At 52.3% G+C, this 13,838-nt stretch overlaps 4 protein-coding genes across 4 annotated transcripts; 2 read left to right on the top strand and 2 right to left on the bottom strand.

The window, feature by feature from the left end:
* Positions 1–65: 65 nt before the first annotated feature.
* On the bottom strand, positions 66–2,303 carry CkaCkLH20_04254 (sulfatase; the record flags this gene model as incomplete). Its single annotated transcript, XM_038886973.1, has 7 exons — positions 66–587; positions 637–1,100; positions 1,156–1,505; positions 1,554–1,660; positions 1,725–1,801; positions 1,876–1,961; positions 2,020–2,303. The coding sequence occupies 7 exons, from the start codon at positions 2,301–2,303 to the stop codon at positions 66–68; spliced, it is 1,890 nt and encodes a 629-aa protein (XP_038747677.1).
* Positions 2,304–5,035: 2,732 nt separating this feature from the next.
* On the top strand, positions 5,036–6,349 carry CkaCkLH20_04253 (glycosyl hydrolase family 7; the record flags this gene model as incomplete). The annotated part of the gene is made up of 2 exons (XM_038886972.1): positions 5,036–5,638; positions 5,693–6,349. 2 exons carry the CDS (start codon positions 5,036–5,038, stop codon positions 6,347–6,349), a joined length of 1,260 nt encoding a protein of 419 aa, XP_038747676.1.
* A 315-nt stretch (positions 6,350–6,664) lies between these two features.
* Positions 6,665–8,442, bottom strand: CkaCkLH20_04252 (glucose dehydrogenase; the record flags this gene model as incomplete). The annotated part of the gene is made up of 3 exons (XM_038886971.1): positions 6,665–6,863; positions 6,924–8,088; positions 8,142–8,442. The coding sequence occupies 3 exons, from the start codon at positions 8,440–8,442 to the stop codon at positions 6,665–6,667; spliced, it is 1,665 nt and encodes a 554-aa protein (XP_038747675.1).
* Positions 8,443–9,728: 1,286 nt separating this feature from the next.
* Positions 9,729–11,189, top strand: CkaCkLH20_04251 (uncharacterized protein; the record flags this gene model as incomplete). The annotated part of the gene is made up of 4 exons (XM_038886970.1): positions 9,729–9,947; positions 10,023–10,059; positions 10,122–10,578; positions 10,706–11,189. 4 exons carry the CDS (start codon positions 9,729–9,731, stop codon positions 11,187–11,189), a joined length of 1,197 nt encoding a protein of 398 aa, XP_038747674.1.
* Positions 11,190–13,838: the final 2,649 nt, after the last annotated feature.

Here is a 13,838-nt window from a genome sequence, read left to right as displayed (position 1 = left end):
GTAACACCCATTCACTTAGTGCTAGCAACGTATCACAACACAATCCCATCAGAACTCGCAGCCGTCTAGTTATACCGTTCCGGCATATCCCTCTCCGCGAGTGTCCTCTTACCCACGCTAGCCCCCAACTCCTCCCTCGTCAACGGCCGCGAAGCAGCCAAGATCTCGGCCCATCTGACGCCCCTCTGCTCCGCCCCGCCGTAGAACTTGGTGAGGTCCGGCTCGATCACCTTGAGCGCGCTGGTCTCCATGAAGTTGTCCGTCGGCTCCCGGTACTCGCTCATCCCCGCCTCCGCACCAGGCGGGTAGAAGGGCGCCTCGTTCGGGGCGTACTGGTACTGCATGCACTCGTTGAAGCGGAGCTCGGGGAACGAGGCGAAGAAGGCGTCGTAGGACGGGGAGAGGGCTTCGGTTAGTGTCGTGATCCGCGTGGCGGCGTCCGGCGGTTGGAGGACGGTCCAGGGGTCGCGGCATGTTTGGCCGGTGCAGGACTTCGTGACGAGGAGGATCGCGTTGAGGCGGGTTAGTAGTCTTTTGACGGCAGTGTCTGTCGAGTTGACGAGGTTCGTGAGCTCGTACGGATCATCCTTAGGACATCAGTATTCGACGACTTCACGAAGGACACGAAGACCTCACCTGCGTGTTGTACAGCTCCACCTCGTTGGTACACCACTTCACGAACAACCACGAGAACCCCTCCCCGACAAGCCGCAGCGTCTTGTACGTGTTGTTCGGGATCGGCCCGACCTCGGACGCCGCGGGCGCCTCGATGATCCGCGAGCCCCAGAACTCGACGTTGAGCAGCTCCCGGCCCGCGCCCGCGCCCTTCCCCTCGTACCCGGCGCCCGGGCGCAGCCACTGGTCGAACAGGCTCCGCCCGTCGAGGAACGGGGGCAGGTCCTCGGGCTGGACGCCGGCGATCTCGAGGAACGTCGGCGCGAGGTCGACGTGCGCGCCGGGGAGGGTGGATTTGACGCCCGAGGGAACGCCGGGGCCGCGGACGACGAAGGGGAGGTTGGTGTCGTCTGCGTAGGGGGTGGCTTTGCCGGCGGCCACGCGGTTGGCGCCGATGGTCCAGCCGTTGTCGGTGGTGTATATTACTGTACACCCGCTTCAGTCGCTTTCATCGGCGAGGCAACCCGGAAGCAGACTTACTATACGTGTTCTCGATAACCCCCTTCTCCTCCAACAACTCGACCACGTCCTCGATAATCTCGTCAACGCCCTGGAGCGACTCGATCCTCTGCCTGAAGAGCCAGTCGCCGTGCTCGATCTCCGTCTCGTTCAGCCGGCGCAGCTGCTTCATCCAGTTGGACTTCTGCCGCTGGAACTCGTCCGCCGGGTTCCAGTTCGGCGGCCGCGGGGCCGTCGCGTTGGGGAAGAGGCCCTGGTGGCGGAGGAGGGGTATCGGGGCGTAGACGACGTCGTGTTCGTGCGGGACCGTCGGGGCTATGGTGAGGAAGAAGGATTTTTCTTGGGAGGTGAGGTATTCGAGTCTATCCAAGCTGCGATGCATGTCAGCGCCGGCAGTGGGTGTAGGCAGAGGGTCTCACGATTGTGCTCTTATGATGTCCGTCTGATGGAAGCCTGGGTAGTGGCGCGGCGTTTCGCCGTTCTCAGACATGACGATGTTGTTGAAGTCCATTGCGTAGGGGTCGGTCTGCGTGGTGTCAGACTATGTTGCCTTCGGTTCGGATCCGTATGAAGGCATGCTGTAAGCTTACCAGGCTGTTGATGAAGTCCCACCCTTTTGGTGCTGGGCTGTTGTAGTTCACCGTGTTATACCCGTTCAAAAGCTTCCCTATGTCTTTCAGGTCATTAGTGAGCGTTGCCACCATCTAGAGTAGAATGAGAGACTCAAAAGAGAACACTTACACTCGACCCGGTATCCGGCTTTCTTGAGCCAATGAGGAAGATAATCATTATCCTCCCCGGCGATAGTCCACTTGTCATAACTTCCACTTCACACTAGTCTCAGCAAAACGAGCAAGACGACAAGAAAGCAGTCGCTGTACTCACCCAGCACCGATCACGTGGGTGATGTTGGTGTTGTGAGTCTGCTGGCCGCGAAGAAGACCCGCACGACTGGGACAGCACTGGGCCGTGGTGGTCCAGTGGTTGACGAACTCGGTGCCTTTTGACATCAACTCTCTCTGGAGGACGCTTTGGTAGTCCGTGGACCCGAGACGGCGGTCCTGGTCGTCCGTCATGATGAAGACGATGTTGGGCTTCTTTGGCAGCGAGAAGGCTGAGGCCAGGGAGCCTGCGAGCAGGAGGCTCGAAGCAGACCACGGGATGTGCATCGCGATATAAGGGACGGTATTTGCTACGAGGGGCAGAGTTGAGAGAATCGGCATCTAGTCACACAGCTTCGTACGCATGTTTATATAGAGATATACGGCTTTGACTTGGATCTCGCCGGATGTGGTCCGGGTGTCGGGTATTCAGTGGATTTCTGGCGCTTTGCATCGACTTCGATATGTCGGTCGTCGGCCGGATGACCGTAGCGAGTTAGTCCCAACGCCGATGTGACGGACCCCGCGATCTTGGTATCCAATCCCGGCATCGTAAGGCATTCTACAATGGACTTCTCTACGCGTAGGATCGTTTGTTGTGGACCGCTCACGAGGTTGGCATTCGAGATCAACAAGTTGCGTCAATCCAATTACGGTTGTCATTTGCCCCTCAGCATCCGTCCAGCGTCGTGGTAGCTTCCACTGACACTTCCCGAGTCGATGTCTCCCGAACCGAACGAAGCCGTGGCTAGGATCGGCTTACACGTTCCGCGAGTCTGTTGAGTAGTTTACTGAAATTATATTCTGAAGATAAGATGAATACAACTCGATGGCTCATCGTTGAAGAATAGTTGTGTCATTGCGGCGCCACTGCTTGCTATAGGAATCTACAGTCAAAGCCATGTTGTGAAAAACGGCCCTGTAAAAGATCCGACTCCTAACGAAAACTGCTGCCTAAGATTGGCTCAGTCTTTGCTTGAAACTACATACCTCACTCACCCGAGTACACCAAGTACCGCTGGGCTTGGAAAGTGTGACGATGGCAACGGCGTTTTATCAAAGGCCTACCATAGGCTCAGTGTGAGATCACTTTATTCCGAGCGCAAGAGAGCCTTTGGAACCATTAAAACATACAGTAAGTAGCCGTTCAGCTTTTGCGAAACGGAGCCTTTCGAAGTTCCCCCTCTTCTGCGTTGTTGAATCCTATTCGCCCGAGAAACAAAACTCTATCGAAAAGCTCACGTCAACGTTTGATCTTCTTCTTGGCGCCGTGGAAACACAGAAACAAGTCTCCGTTCCTCGATTCGGTAAGTAACCCAGCTCTGTCCACGAGTCGAGACCAGACTCAAGCTCGCATCAGAACAGCGACTCGACAGTCCCTTCAATTGGTAAATTCGTAAACATACCATGTAGAAACGAAACGGAAGATCTGAGACTTGTTTCCGTCTGCCGGCGGGCGAGAATCACGACCGTGGTGACGTACGACTGCGGACGTCAGAAGATCGTGTTTCAATGTCGAAATGCCTTGTTCGCTACTGCGTGACGCCTACCATGTCCTGACAAAAAGATTTTGCAGGTTCGGCGTCAAGTGGTTGACGCGCAACATGACCTCATACAGCCATTCGTTTACCGTGCCTGCCTCTGGTGTTTTGGATATTCTTACGTTGTTCCTCACCGCAAAGCGGCGAATCCTACAAAGTCGGCAACTTCTCTCGGCAGTCGCTTGAATCCGGGGTTCTTCTCGCTTTACAGGCGATCCGCGGCTACCGTGGGGGACTCACGCGCAGGGGCCGGGCCTCGGTCAAGGCGATGTTGATCTGCGGGGTGTCCCAGCTACCATCAAAAGTTGTCGAGCATCCCTGATTGTCTTCGCATTATGAACCGGATCATTAACATTGAACAAAGCAGAACGAAAAATAGCTGGTTGGGTACACATCAGCATACTGGTAAAAGACCTAGCCACAGCCAGGCTGATAGACGCACGAATCTGTTTCTTAAACAAACAGCAGTGGAGAGTTCGTCCACTTAAACCCTCGGCTTGGATGGCACGGGGGCGAATCCAACTTGGTACAGCCTGAGTCTTTCTGCATTGAGCGTCGTTATCTTCCGATCTATGGTTCATTGCGGTTTGTCCGACTGTTGATTAGCCTCATCACACCATAGCCATCAACTCCTGTCTGATAATTATTAGTCTGTAACATGAGACGGACGGCGGACTGAAAAAATCTCAAGGTGATCCATTCGTTCCGACACAGAAGTCAGACATATGCTCTCTGTGGCTTGCGGCAATCGATTGATACGGCGTATCCGTCGTGAATCAAGTATAGGGCCGACGGGATGTAGGACCCTGCAATTTGATGCTCTGTTGACAATAAACTTCGTCGAAACAATTTCTCCGTTACAGGAGAGAACTCTAATTCACGTTTATTCGTGAAAATGCGGGATGAAAACACCATTTTAGGAGGTGGGAGACCGTTGGGGGCGGAGCTACCCGCGAGAAAAGAGTCTCTCTCCCGTGCGCAAACAGGGTCCTTCCTGGCCCCCAAATCGGCTGCATGACCCCTAAATGCTCAACTCTCATCACCGAATCGTCCGGACTCTCGAGGGTCTCCAAACTCCGGGCAGCTGGTTCCCTGGATACTACTCTCATGATGCTTGAGGCTCCCGTAGACTTTAGATTGAGGCTCCTATGTGTAAGCTATCCCGCCAAGAACCATTACCGGCGTCCCCAAAGTGGCCCCCTTTACCCCTGAGCTTTGCTTCATCCACCCGAAAGCTTGTCATGGACATCGTCCCTGGAGTTTGCCGAAGATTGATGAAACTACTTTCATGGTGGGAATGTATTCGGATTCACCTGAAGATGGTGCCGCTCAGCGAAACTATTTAGTCCGGGCGTGCAGCCACTTCGGATGGAGAGACTTGCTCTGAGCAGATCATCCCAATCCTCTTGTCGTTCATTCATTCTTTTCTTCTGCAACCTGTTGACCAACTCAGCAATTGTACTACATACCCTTGCCACAATGGCTCTATCCATTCTTTCCACTTCTCTTCTTCTTGCCAGCATCGTCGCTGGTCAGACGCCTGGTAATATTACAGACAACCACCCCGCACTTGAAACATTCCGATGCACCGTCAAAGACGGTTGCGTGCGGAAGACCAATTACATCGTCGTGGACTCCAGTCAACATGACATCAAAACTGTTGAAGGTGTCAGCTGCCTCACTGGCAACAATCCACCAAACACCACGGCTTGCCCAAATGCTGAGGCTTGCGCGAAGAACTGCATCATTCAGGGCATCCCAGACTACGCTGCCAAGGGTGTCACCACCTCAGGTGCGGACATCCGCATGCAGATCCTCAAGGATGGCAATAAGGTCTCCCCCCGCGTTTACCTGTTGGAGGAGAACAAGCAGCGCTACGAGATGCTTCAACTCACTGGCAACGAGTTCAGCTTCGACGTGGACATGATCAAGTTGCCATGCGGCATGAACAGCGCGCTTTACCTCTCTGAAATGCTGCCCGATGGCGGCAAGAACACCAGCATGCTGAACAAAGCCGGCCCGGCCTACGGTACCGGGTACTGCGATGCCCAGTGCTTCAAGACATCGTTCATCAACGGAGTCGTGAGTTTCGACTACTCCACCTAATCATGAGACCATCACTAATACGCAAGGCAGGGAAACATTGACAACAAGGGCTCCTGCTGCAACGAGCTCGACATCTGGGAGGCCAACTCCCGCGCTACGCACATCGCGCCGCACCCGTGCAACAAGCCTGGCCTGTACCAGTGCACCGGTGAGGAGTGCGAGAAGGCGGGTGTCTGCGACAAGTCCGGCTGCTCGTGGAACCCGTATCGAACTGGAGGAAACTTCACCACGTTCTACGGCCGAGGCAGCGACTTCAGGGTCGACACGACCAAGAAGATGACCGTTGTTACCCAATTTCCCGCCGAGAACGGAAAGCTGAAAGAACTCCGCCGCCTGTACATCCAGGACGGCAAGGTCGTCCACAACAACGTCGTCAACATCCAGGGCCCGCCGAAGATCAACTTCATGAACGACGAGTACTGCACGGCGACGAACGCGAAGGAGTTCATGACTTTGGGCGGCATGACTGGCATGGGCGAGTCCATGAGCCGCGGCATGGTCCTTGCAATGAGCATCTGGTGGGACGATGCCACGGCGATGGAGTGGCTTGATACCAAGGCTGCTGGTCCCTGCAACGCGACTGAGGGCTTTCCGGACAATATTGTCAAGGTTGAGGCGAACCCTGAAGTCACTTTCAGCAACATCCGCTATGGAGAGATTAACTCCACCATGAACATGAAGTTGTAAATATCCCTCTTCTTTGATGTACATAGTTACAAGCACTTGAACAAATTTCATTCTGGGTAACCCGGCAAGTAAAATCAAAGTAATGCCAAGAAGCGTCGCGAAATGCAATCAAGCTTGTAATTACGTGGACTTGGCCGAGACTTTTTCCTGGAATCAGGCGGCTTTTGGTGTCAAATGCGGTCGATGGTATCAATACTCTCATTTATTCGAAATAGCGTCCGAATGGATATTACATTAGATCAGATGTCGATCGATTCCTCACTAGTCCTTCATCCCTCTCTAGCGGCGGGCTGTCACCCATTCAAACCACGTCAATCAACACTTCCTCATCGTGGACATGATTATGTCTGCCGCCTGTTCCGCCAGCGCGTACGTCGCGACTTGTAAGTTGGCGGAGACGGAGACAGGAAAGACCGAGGTATCAATTACTCGAAGGCCTGATACGCCAATAACTCGCAAGTCCGTGTCGACAACCGTACCCATGGAGGCCGTTCCGGCTGGGTGGTAGCATCCCCTACGGACAACGTTAGCACAATGAATAGTGAGAATATTGGATTGACATTTGAAAACTTACGTCGCCATCTCTCTCACTCTTGCGTCGATTTCTTCGTCCGAAGAGTCCATTGTCAATGGGGCGGCAGCTAGTTCGCCCGCAATGATCTCGCGACCCAACGCAGTTTCGTTAGAAGTAAGAAGTCTGATGTTACGGCGGATAGTTTCGCGAGCAGCGTAGCGATCAAGCGCGGTACCCAAGAAATTGGGATCGATGAGAGGCGCATCCTTGATATCGGCAGATTGAATGGTCACAGAGCCTCGCGCGGAGTTGATGAAGACTACTGAAATCATCAATACAGCCGAACCGTCTGCAGAAACACCAGAGTACTGCAGAAGATGGGAAGAATGAGCTCTGTCTTGGTTCAGAAGAGGATGGGCGGAAGGGTCCTCAACAGGCCCTTCATCCTCTTCGATCGCAGCCTTCAGACCATCTTTGGGAAGGGAGACAACTGTCATGAAGTCGATGAAGGCCCCCAGACTATATTGCGACTGGTTGAAAACAGGGTTTCCAGACTCCTTCGCATAGCCATCAGAAGCGTTTTTGAGCTGCCAAACCGTAGGGACAAGCACATGATCATGGAAGTTCTTGCCTACAGCAGGCTGGTCCAGGACAAGAGGGATGTCAAACTTCGCCAAAGTCTCAGCCGGACCGATGCCGGATAACATTAGGATCTGAGGAGTACGGTAGGCACCGGCAGCCAGGAGCGTCTCGCGGCCGAAGATCTGTGTACCGTTCTCGAGTTGGACTCCACGAGAGACCAGGTTGCCTTTGGCGGATTTCTCTACCAGAACCTTGGCCACGAGGCTCTCGGTAAGCACCGTGATACCATCCAGAGAGTACACGAGAGATGCCAGCTGACGTTTGCCCTTGTCGCGATTTTCTTGAAGGTCAGCAACACCGAGGTTGTTCCCGGCGTTGTTGTCGAGCTGAGGGAGAGGATCAACACCCAAGCTCTTCCAAGACTCGAGGACGGCATTGCGCAGTGGAAAGACTCTTTCCGTTGAGCCAGGAGATTGAATCTTGACAGGTCCGCTGTGACCGTGGGCCAGGGGAGTGGTGACGTTATCGAAGAGGGTCTCGGTCTTACGCATGTACGGCAGAAGGCCCTCGTAACTCCATCTTTCATCGCCAACCCTTTCGCCCCAGATATCGTAGTCAACCTTGTGTCCACGGGCCCAAGCGGCTAACCTGCGTTAGCATGACTCTTTTTCTGATCGACTTGATCTTTGTTCTTACCTCCGTTGATGATGGTACCGCCACCCAAGCCTTTGCCAACGGGCGAGATGATCTCTCGGTTGTTGAGGTGAGCCTGCGGCACTGAGGAAAAGCCCCAGTCGTAGTCGCTGCCAAGAGAACTGTTCATGTCGAACCACTCGATTCCCTCGACAGCGTGCGTGTTAGGCCCAGCCTCGATCAACAGGATCTTGAGAGACGGGTCTTGTTGCAGCAGCCGGTTCGAAACGACGGAACCAGCAATGCCGCCGCCCACCACGATACAATCCCAGAATTGCATGGCCTCGGAATTAAATGCTGGCATAAAGGGATTCAGGGTGTTGAAAGACTTTTGTAACGTAACGAGTGTCTGCAGCGAGAGCAGATGAAAGTTCGGGATAGCCAAGAGTGTGAGGACCCAGCTCCTTTTACTTTGCGCTTTTCAGGATCCAGAAGGCAATCAGGGGCCTTGTCTCTTGGTATGGTAACACATACGATCGGGTTAACGGGCCCGATCAAGAGTCCATCCACCGACTACCACCTGGTCTAATGGAGCCGCGTGGAAGGTTTGCATGGGCGCAAGCAGCAGCATCAAGAGAACCGGGTCCACACTTCGTGTTGCGTGTTGACCCCGGTCCCAACAGCGAAATGTCGACTAGAGGAGGGGAAACGCAAAGGCAGACTAGACGGTTGTATACAAACGAACCGGGTAGTAAACAGTACGCATCGGCTAGAAAGAGCAGTCAGGCGGTAATGCTGTAAAATAGCTCAGGCATCTAGACGTCTCTCCCCTGCGTCGAATCTCGGGGAGTTGCCGGTGCGCATGGCTGCTGCAGAAGAATGTCTACACAACGCGGGACCAACAGCCTGGGTGTCCAGATCACATCGGAACACACTACTTTTTGGTCAAAGACCGGGGGATGCGCGCCTTACTACTCCACGTTGGCACAGACTTCCCCGGCTCGTTGGCTCAAGAATGGGACGTTTTTGTGTCCTCGCTTATGTTGGTTCATGGCCAAGATCCGGACCTGCTCCGCGGTCCATGTCGAATCCTGGGATCGTGGTCGTTAATGCGACCTAGAGAACTGTGCCTTCTCCTGATCAATCTCTCTTAAACATCAGTCATTTTTCCACGTCGCCTCTTCAAATTTCCAGCTTCCTGAACGGGGCTAGTAGACGAACTCGAGGTCTTCGGCTCTGTTGGTTCAATGTTGCAACGCATATTGGCAAAGTGGAGCCAGCCGGTGACCTCCAGCATGTGGGAGCTTGCAAAGTTCAAGGTGCCCTCCGTATGTTGGTGTTGGAAACCGGTGAGCTTGAGGTTGGGTTTGAGATACGGCCCCCTCAGGAATTCAGCGGCTGGATTTTGTAGGCGAAAAACATCCTATGGGCCAGTCTTTTCCAGAACCTGGAATCTGGTTGGGTAAAATCGTGGCTTGGCGTGCGAAAACAAGTCTGCAAGAGCCGCAATCCCTGTGAGGGTGAAGATGCTGGACCGGTTAAAGCGAATGCTTGGATTCTTGGTCTGCATTAAACCTCGCGAAAGCCGTTGCTCATAGGTATTCCAATCTTTCCGTGGCTGTCACCTTTGGCGCATCAGTCGATATCAAGATGGAAGCAATCGTATCACTCCTCCTCGACGTCGAAGAAGAGTCACCAGCTATCATTACACATCAGTACCCGCCGTTAACCCAAGATGGAGCATCTTTGGTCATCACGGCATGCATTATGATGGTGCTTACGACACTGTGGACCATTATGCGACTCGTCTCTCGTCAGATCACTGGAAACTCGTTCCAGCTCGAAGACTACCTGTATTTTGCAGGCCAGGTGTGTAGACTTGTCGGGAGACATAGCCTCGACAAAGGCTTGAGGTTTTGCTTACGTTAATGTCTCTCCCATCAGTTGCTCTACTACGGCGTTGCGACTTGCTTCATCCTTGGTAACTTCAGCTCCTCAGCCCACGATCACCTTCCGCCTTGTTCTGACACATGACCGTTCTAGGAGTTGTCATCGGCGGTGCTGGCCATGATGTCGCTGTCCTCGATCCCGACTTGCATATATCCCACTTCGTCAAGATCTTCCTCTCGGCCCAGGTCATGTACGCCAGCGCGCTTCTGGCCATCAAGCTGAGCATCATCGTCTTGATGCAGCGCATCTTCTCTCGCAGCAGTTCCTGGTTTCAGTACACGAGTTGGGTGGCCATATTTCTCTCCTGCGCTTGGGCTCTATACACTGCTCTCCTCGGCTTCGTCATCTGCAAGCCTGTTCAGAGTGCGTGGGACATCCACGTACCGAAGACCGGCTGCGGTGACTACACAATTTCGTTCAGTGCTGTCGCAGTTTTCGACATCATCACGGACGTCGTCATCGTGGTGCTGCCCATCAAAGTCGTCAGCGGCTTGCAGATGGCAAGAGCTCACAAAATCGCGACGTCTGTTGTGTTTGGTGCTGGCTTTATGTAAGTAAATGACCAATTCCAATTGTTCAGAAGTAACGGGCTACCCGTCCACGTTTTGCAAACATTCTTGCATTGCCTCCGTTTTAGGAGCATATCTCTTGACCATTCTCGTCTGACATAACCTCAGCACCGTCATCTTCTCGGGTGTTCGCCTCTACTACACCTTGACAGCGGATTTCGTCAACATCACAAAAGGTTTTGCTTCGGCATCGGTCAGCGGCGTCTTACAATCGGGTATCGCCGTGATGGTGGCCTCAAGTCCGATGCTGCGTCCTGTCTTCGATCGGACCATTGTGCGATGGCTCAGCCTGTCGATTGGCAGCGGTTCACGCACCACGGATGCTCCTCACTCCAAGTCCCACGGCCCTGCTACAGTTGGCAGCCGGCCGGGCCAGCTGGGACCCCATGTTCGAAGTGACGGGTTCAAGCAGATGTCAGATAGTGACGAGAACTTGGCTTGGGAAATGCAGGGCCTGGGAAATCTGAAACAGAAGAGAACAACACCGACGAGCCACGCCTTTGCCGAAGCGGATCTTTCACGTAATGCCAGCCCTGGGCCTTCGGATGACGCCGGCATTGCAGTCACCCGCACCGTCGTCGTGGAGAGGTAGATATATGGGCTTGGAATGAGAAATTTGGCCTGGGTTCAGCGATGTAAGACGAAAACGCTGAAAATAGGTATCAATAAAATAAACCCGTGATCTGTGGTTCTTCAGTCCCGTTCAAAGCACGAACAGCCCATTAGTAACATGCACATTGTCATCAAGTTGAGTAAAGAGAAACTTTGGCGTGGTATCGAAAACGCTAAATGCCTTACCGTCTCCTTATGTACAAAAGTAATCTTTCTTTATTGTAGTTATACATGATTTGTCTGACCCTAGCTTAGTAAGATTAAGCTATATTTGCCTATAGGCTTACTGTTCACAGAATCTCAAGTCTGGTGAAAACGGACTTGGCTGCCGTTGTAGCTAGAAAAGTCGAGATACTAGAAAGACGGAAGATCTAGAATCACATAGAAGTTTAATCAAGCTGCAGTTGAACGATTAACTCAGGAGATTTATTAAGATTACGATAACGAAAACGAACTTCTGCTTCATGTACATGCAATGGATAGACAGACCACTTAGTTGCTTTGAAGACTTGAACTCTAAACCTCACGCAAACGACTTAGTCGGTCACAACAGGAGTTTTGTCATTCGAAATTCATCAATAGCCTAGTGCTATCGGATACTCCGGATACCCTAGTTCCAACATGACTTGTCTCCCTGACATGGGGTATCGGCACGGATAGCCGCGTACTGGGAGGGCACATTCATGGCCAAGATTATCTCCCTAGGGCGTATGCTCCCTCGACAGCATAGGTCATCTCCTCAATCTCTCACTGAGTTGAGTATAAAGATCAGTAATCTCTTGACTCTTAATTTAAACCAATATATTATACATTTCGTGATACACGAGCTCAAAAAAGGTAGAACTTGTAATCAGCAACGCCAGAAAGTATATATACTCATCCAAACAGCTGAACTTATTGACCGATGTTTGGCAAAAAACATCAATAACCTCATTCATCTTCATCATATCAAGTCCTTGGGCCCAGTACTATCTTTAGAAGCAACACTTCACCCAAATTTCTCCGTACATCACAAGAAATGAAGTTCTCCACCATCTTCGTCGCCGCATTCGCGGTAGTAGGCAGCGTCGTTGCAAAGGTAAGTCGACTTACATGATTGACCAACATCCGAGGCTAACGAAGCTCTCGCAGGACTGCTGCTGCCGGCTCGGGACCTCGGGTCCTTGCGACTGCGTGTCTGGGTACGCCAACGACGTCAACTGCGGAAGCATCTGCCCCATTCGCGGGGGCAACGTCTGCTGAGGCGGAAAAGGGTTTCTCTCTGGCGGATGAGAACATGACTTTGTATGGTCTTGAAGGAAGGCAAGCGTAATCCACGCCCTAGATGCGCCGTGGTTTGTAGCGTCGTCATGATTTCCGGTTGGCAGGCCTGTTATATAGACCGAATCCAGTCCTTATTTCGCCGGCATCTCAATCTCTGCATGTTCGTAATTGTGACGTCGATCTGGCTCTTGCCCTTCGAAGGCTTCCGCATCCGTCGTGTTGTTGCCATATATCTGTATGAATTCAAGGATATCTTGATACCTGACATGTCGAGAACTACTTGGCTGTTCCGTCCGCACAAAGAGTTCCTGTAAACCCAGTGAAGTGGCAGGCAGCGTTGTTGAACAATTTCACCTGGATGCTGAACCGCGACCACGAGAGATGCGTGCCACAGTTTAGCACTGAGAGCATATAATAGTGGGTTGTGAGACGACTTAAAAGTTCAACAACAAAAGCTACTCGTTCCGAAAATTATGCGTTCACATCTCTCGCTATGGTAGACAAATAATTACCAAGGCAAACTTGGCATGTTGCTGATATCGTGGATCGTCAACATTCAGCTCACTGCGTCTGAAGACAACATTTAATCGTCGGCAACTTCGCAAACAGCGGAATGATAACAGAAGAGATGTTCTGACACTATGTGGTGATATTGAGATCCTGTGTTTAAATATCATGATAGTAATGAAGCTGCGTGAATTCAGACCTTAGTAGACGAGATAAATCTAACTCGGCCTGCCAGCATGAGAAGGCAAGGGTCTAATAACGTTAGATTTAGGGCGCCACTTAGAGACTGCACAAGCAGTATAAACGCTCTACTAGCTTTCAGGAGAAGATGCTATGAATCTTAAGGCAGAAACCAAGGATGTTGATCCTGACCAGTTTCGTGCCAGCTGAAGGGACCTTGTGTGGCTCAAATTGTCTGAGGCTTAGGTTCAATGCATACGTAGCATGTCTCTCGCACCGCAAGCTCACAGATACACTTTTTGACCTACCTAGGCTACACAACAGCTCGTGATCTGACATTGGGTGACGCTGTCGTGTGCCCAGCCTCGTGGGATTGGACCGAACCCCAAGATTCGAAGTGATTCTGGTAACGATGTCTTTCTTCAGCCGCACTCATTAGACAAGCTGAAGGCCGGAGAGACATAGAAAACTACAAGCGGCGCCAAGAGGCTTAAAGCTCACGTCTAAGACACATACGATGAGCAGGGCCCACTGATATACCTTTGTAGCTGGAGTTCTGTCGTCTTGCAACCACAACCGGAGGGCTTAGATGTATGCGAATCGAGATGTGTAGTTAGTGCTTACTGTTGAACACCACAATATAATCGTGATGAAGTGATATATTCCTCCTGGTTGCAAA

Source organism: Colletotrichum karsti (genome assembly GCF_011947395.1).
Source record: "Colletotrichum karsti strain CkLH20 chromosome Unknown Scaffold11, whole genome shotgun sequence".
Classification (NCBI taxonomy): Eukaryota; Fungi; Ascomycota; class Sordariomycetes; order Glomerellales; family Glomerellaceae; genus Colletotrichum; species Colletotrichum karsti.
The sequence above is the reverse complement of the archived record's forward strand: the minus strand, read 5'-3'. Positions and strand labels throughout refer to the sequence as shown.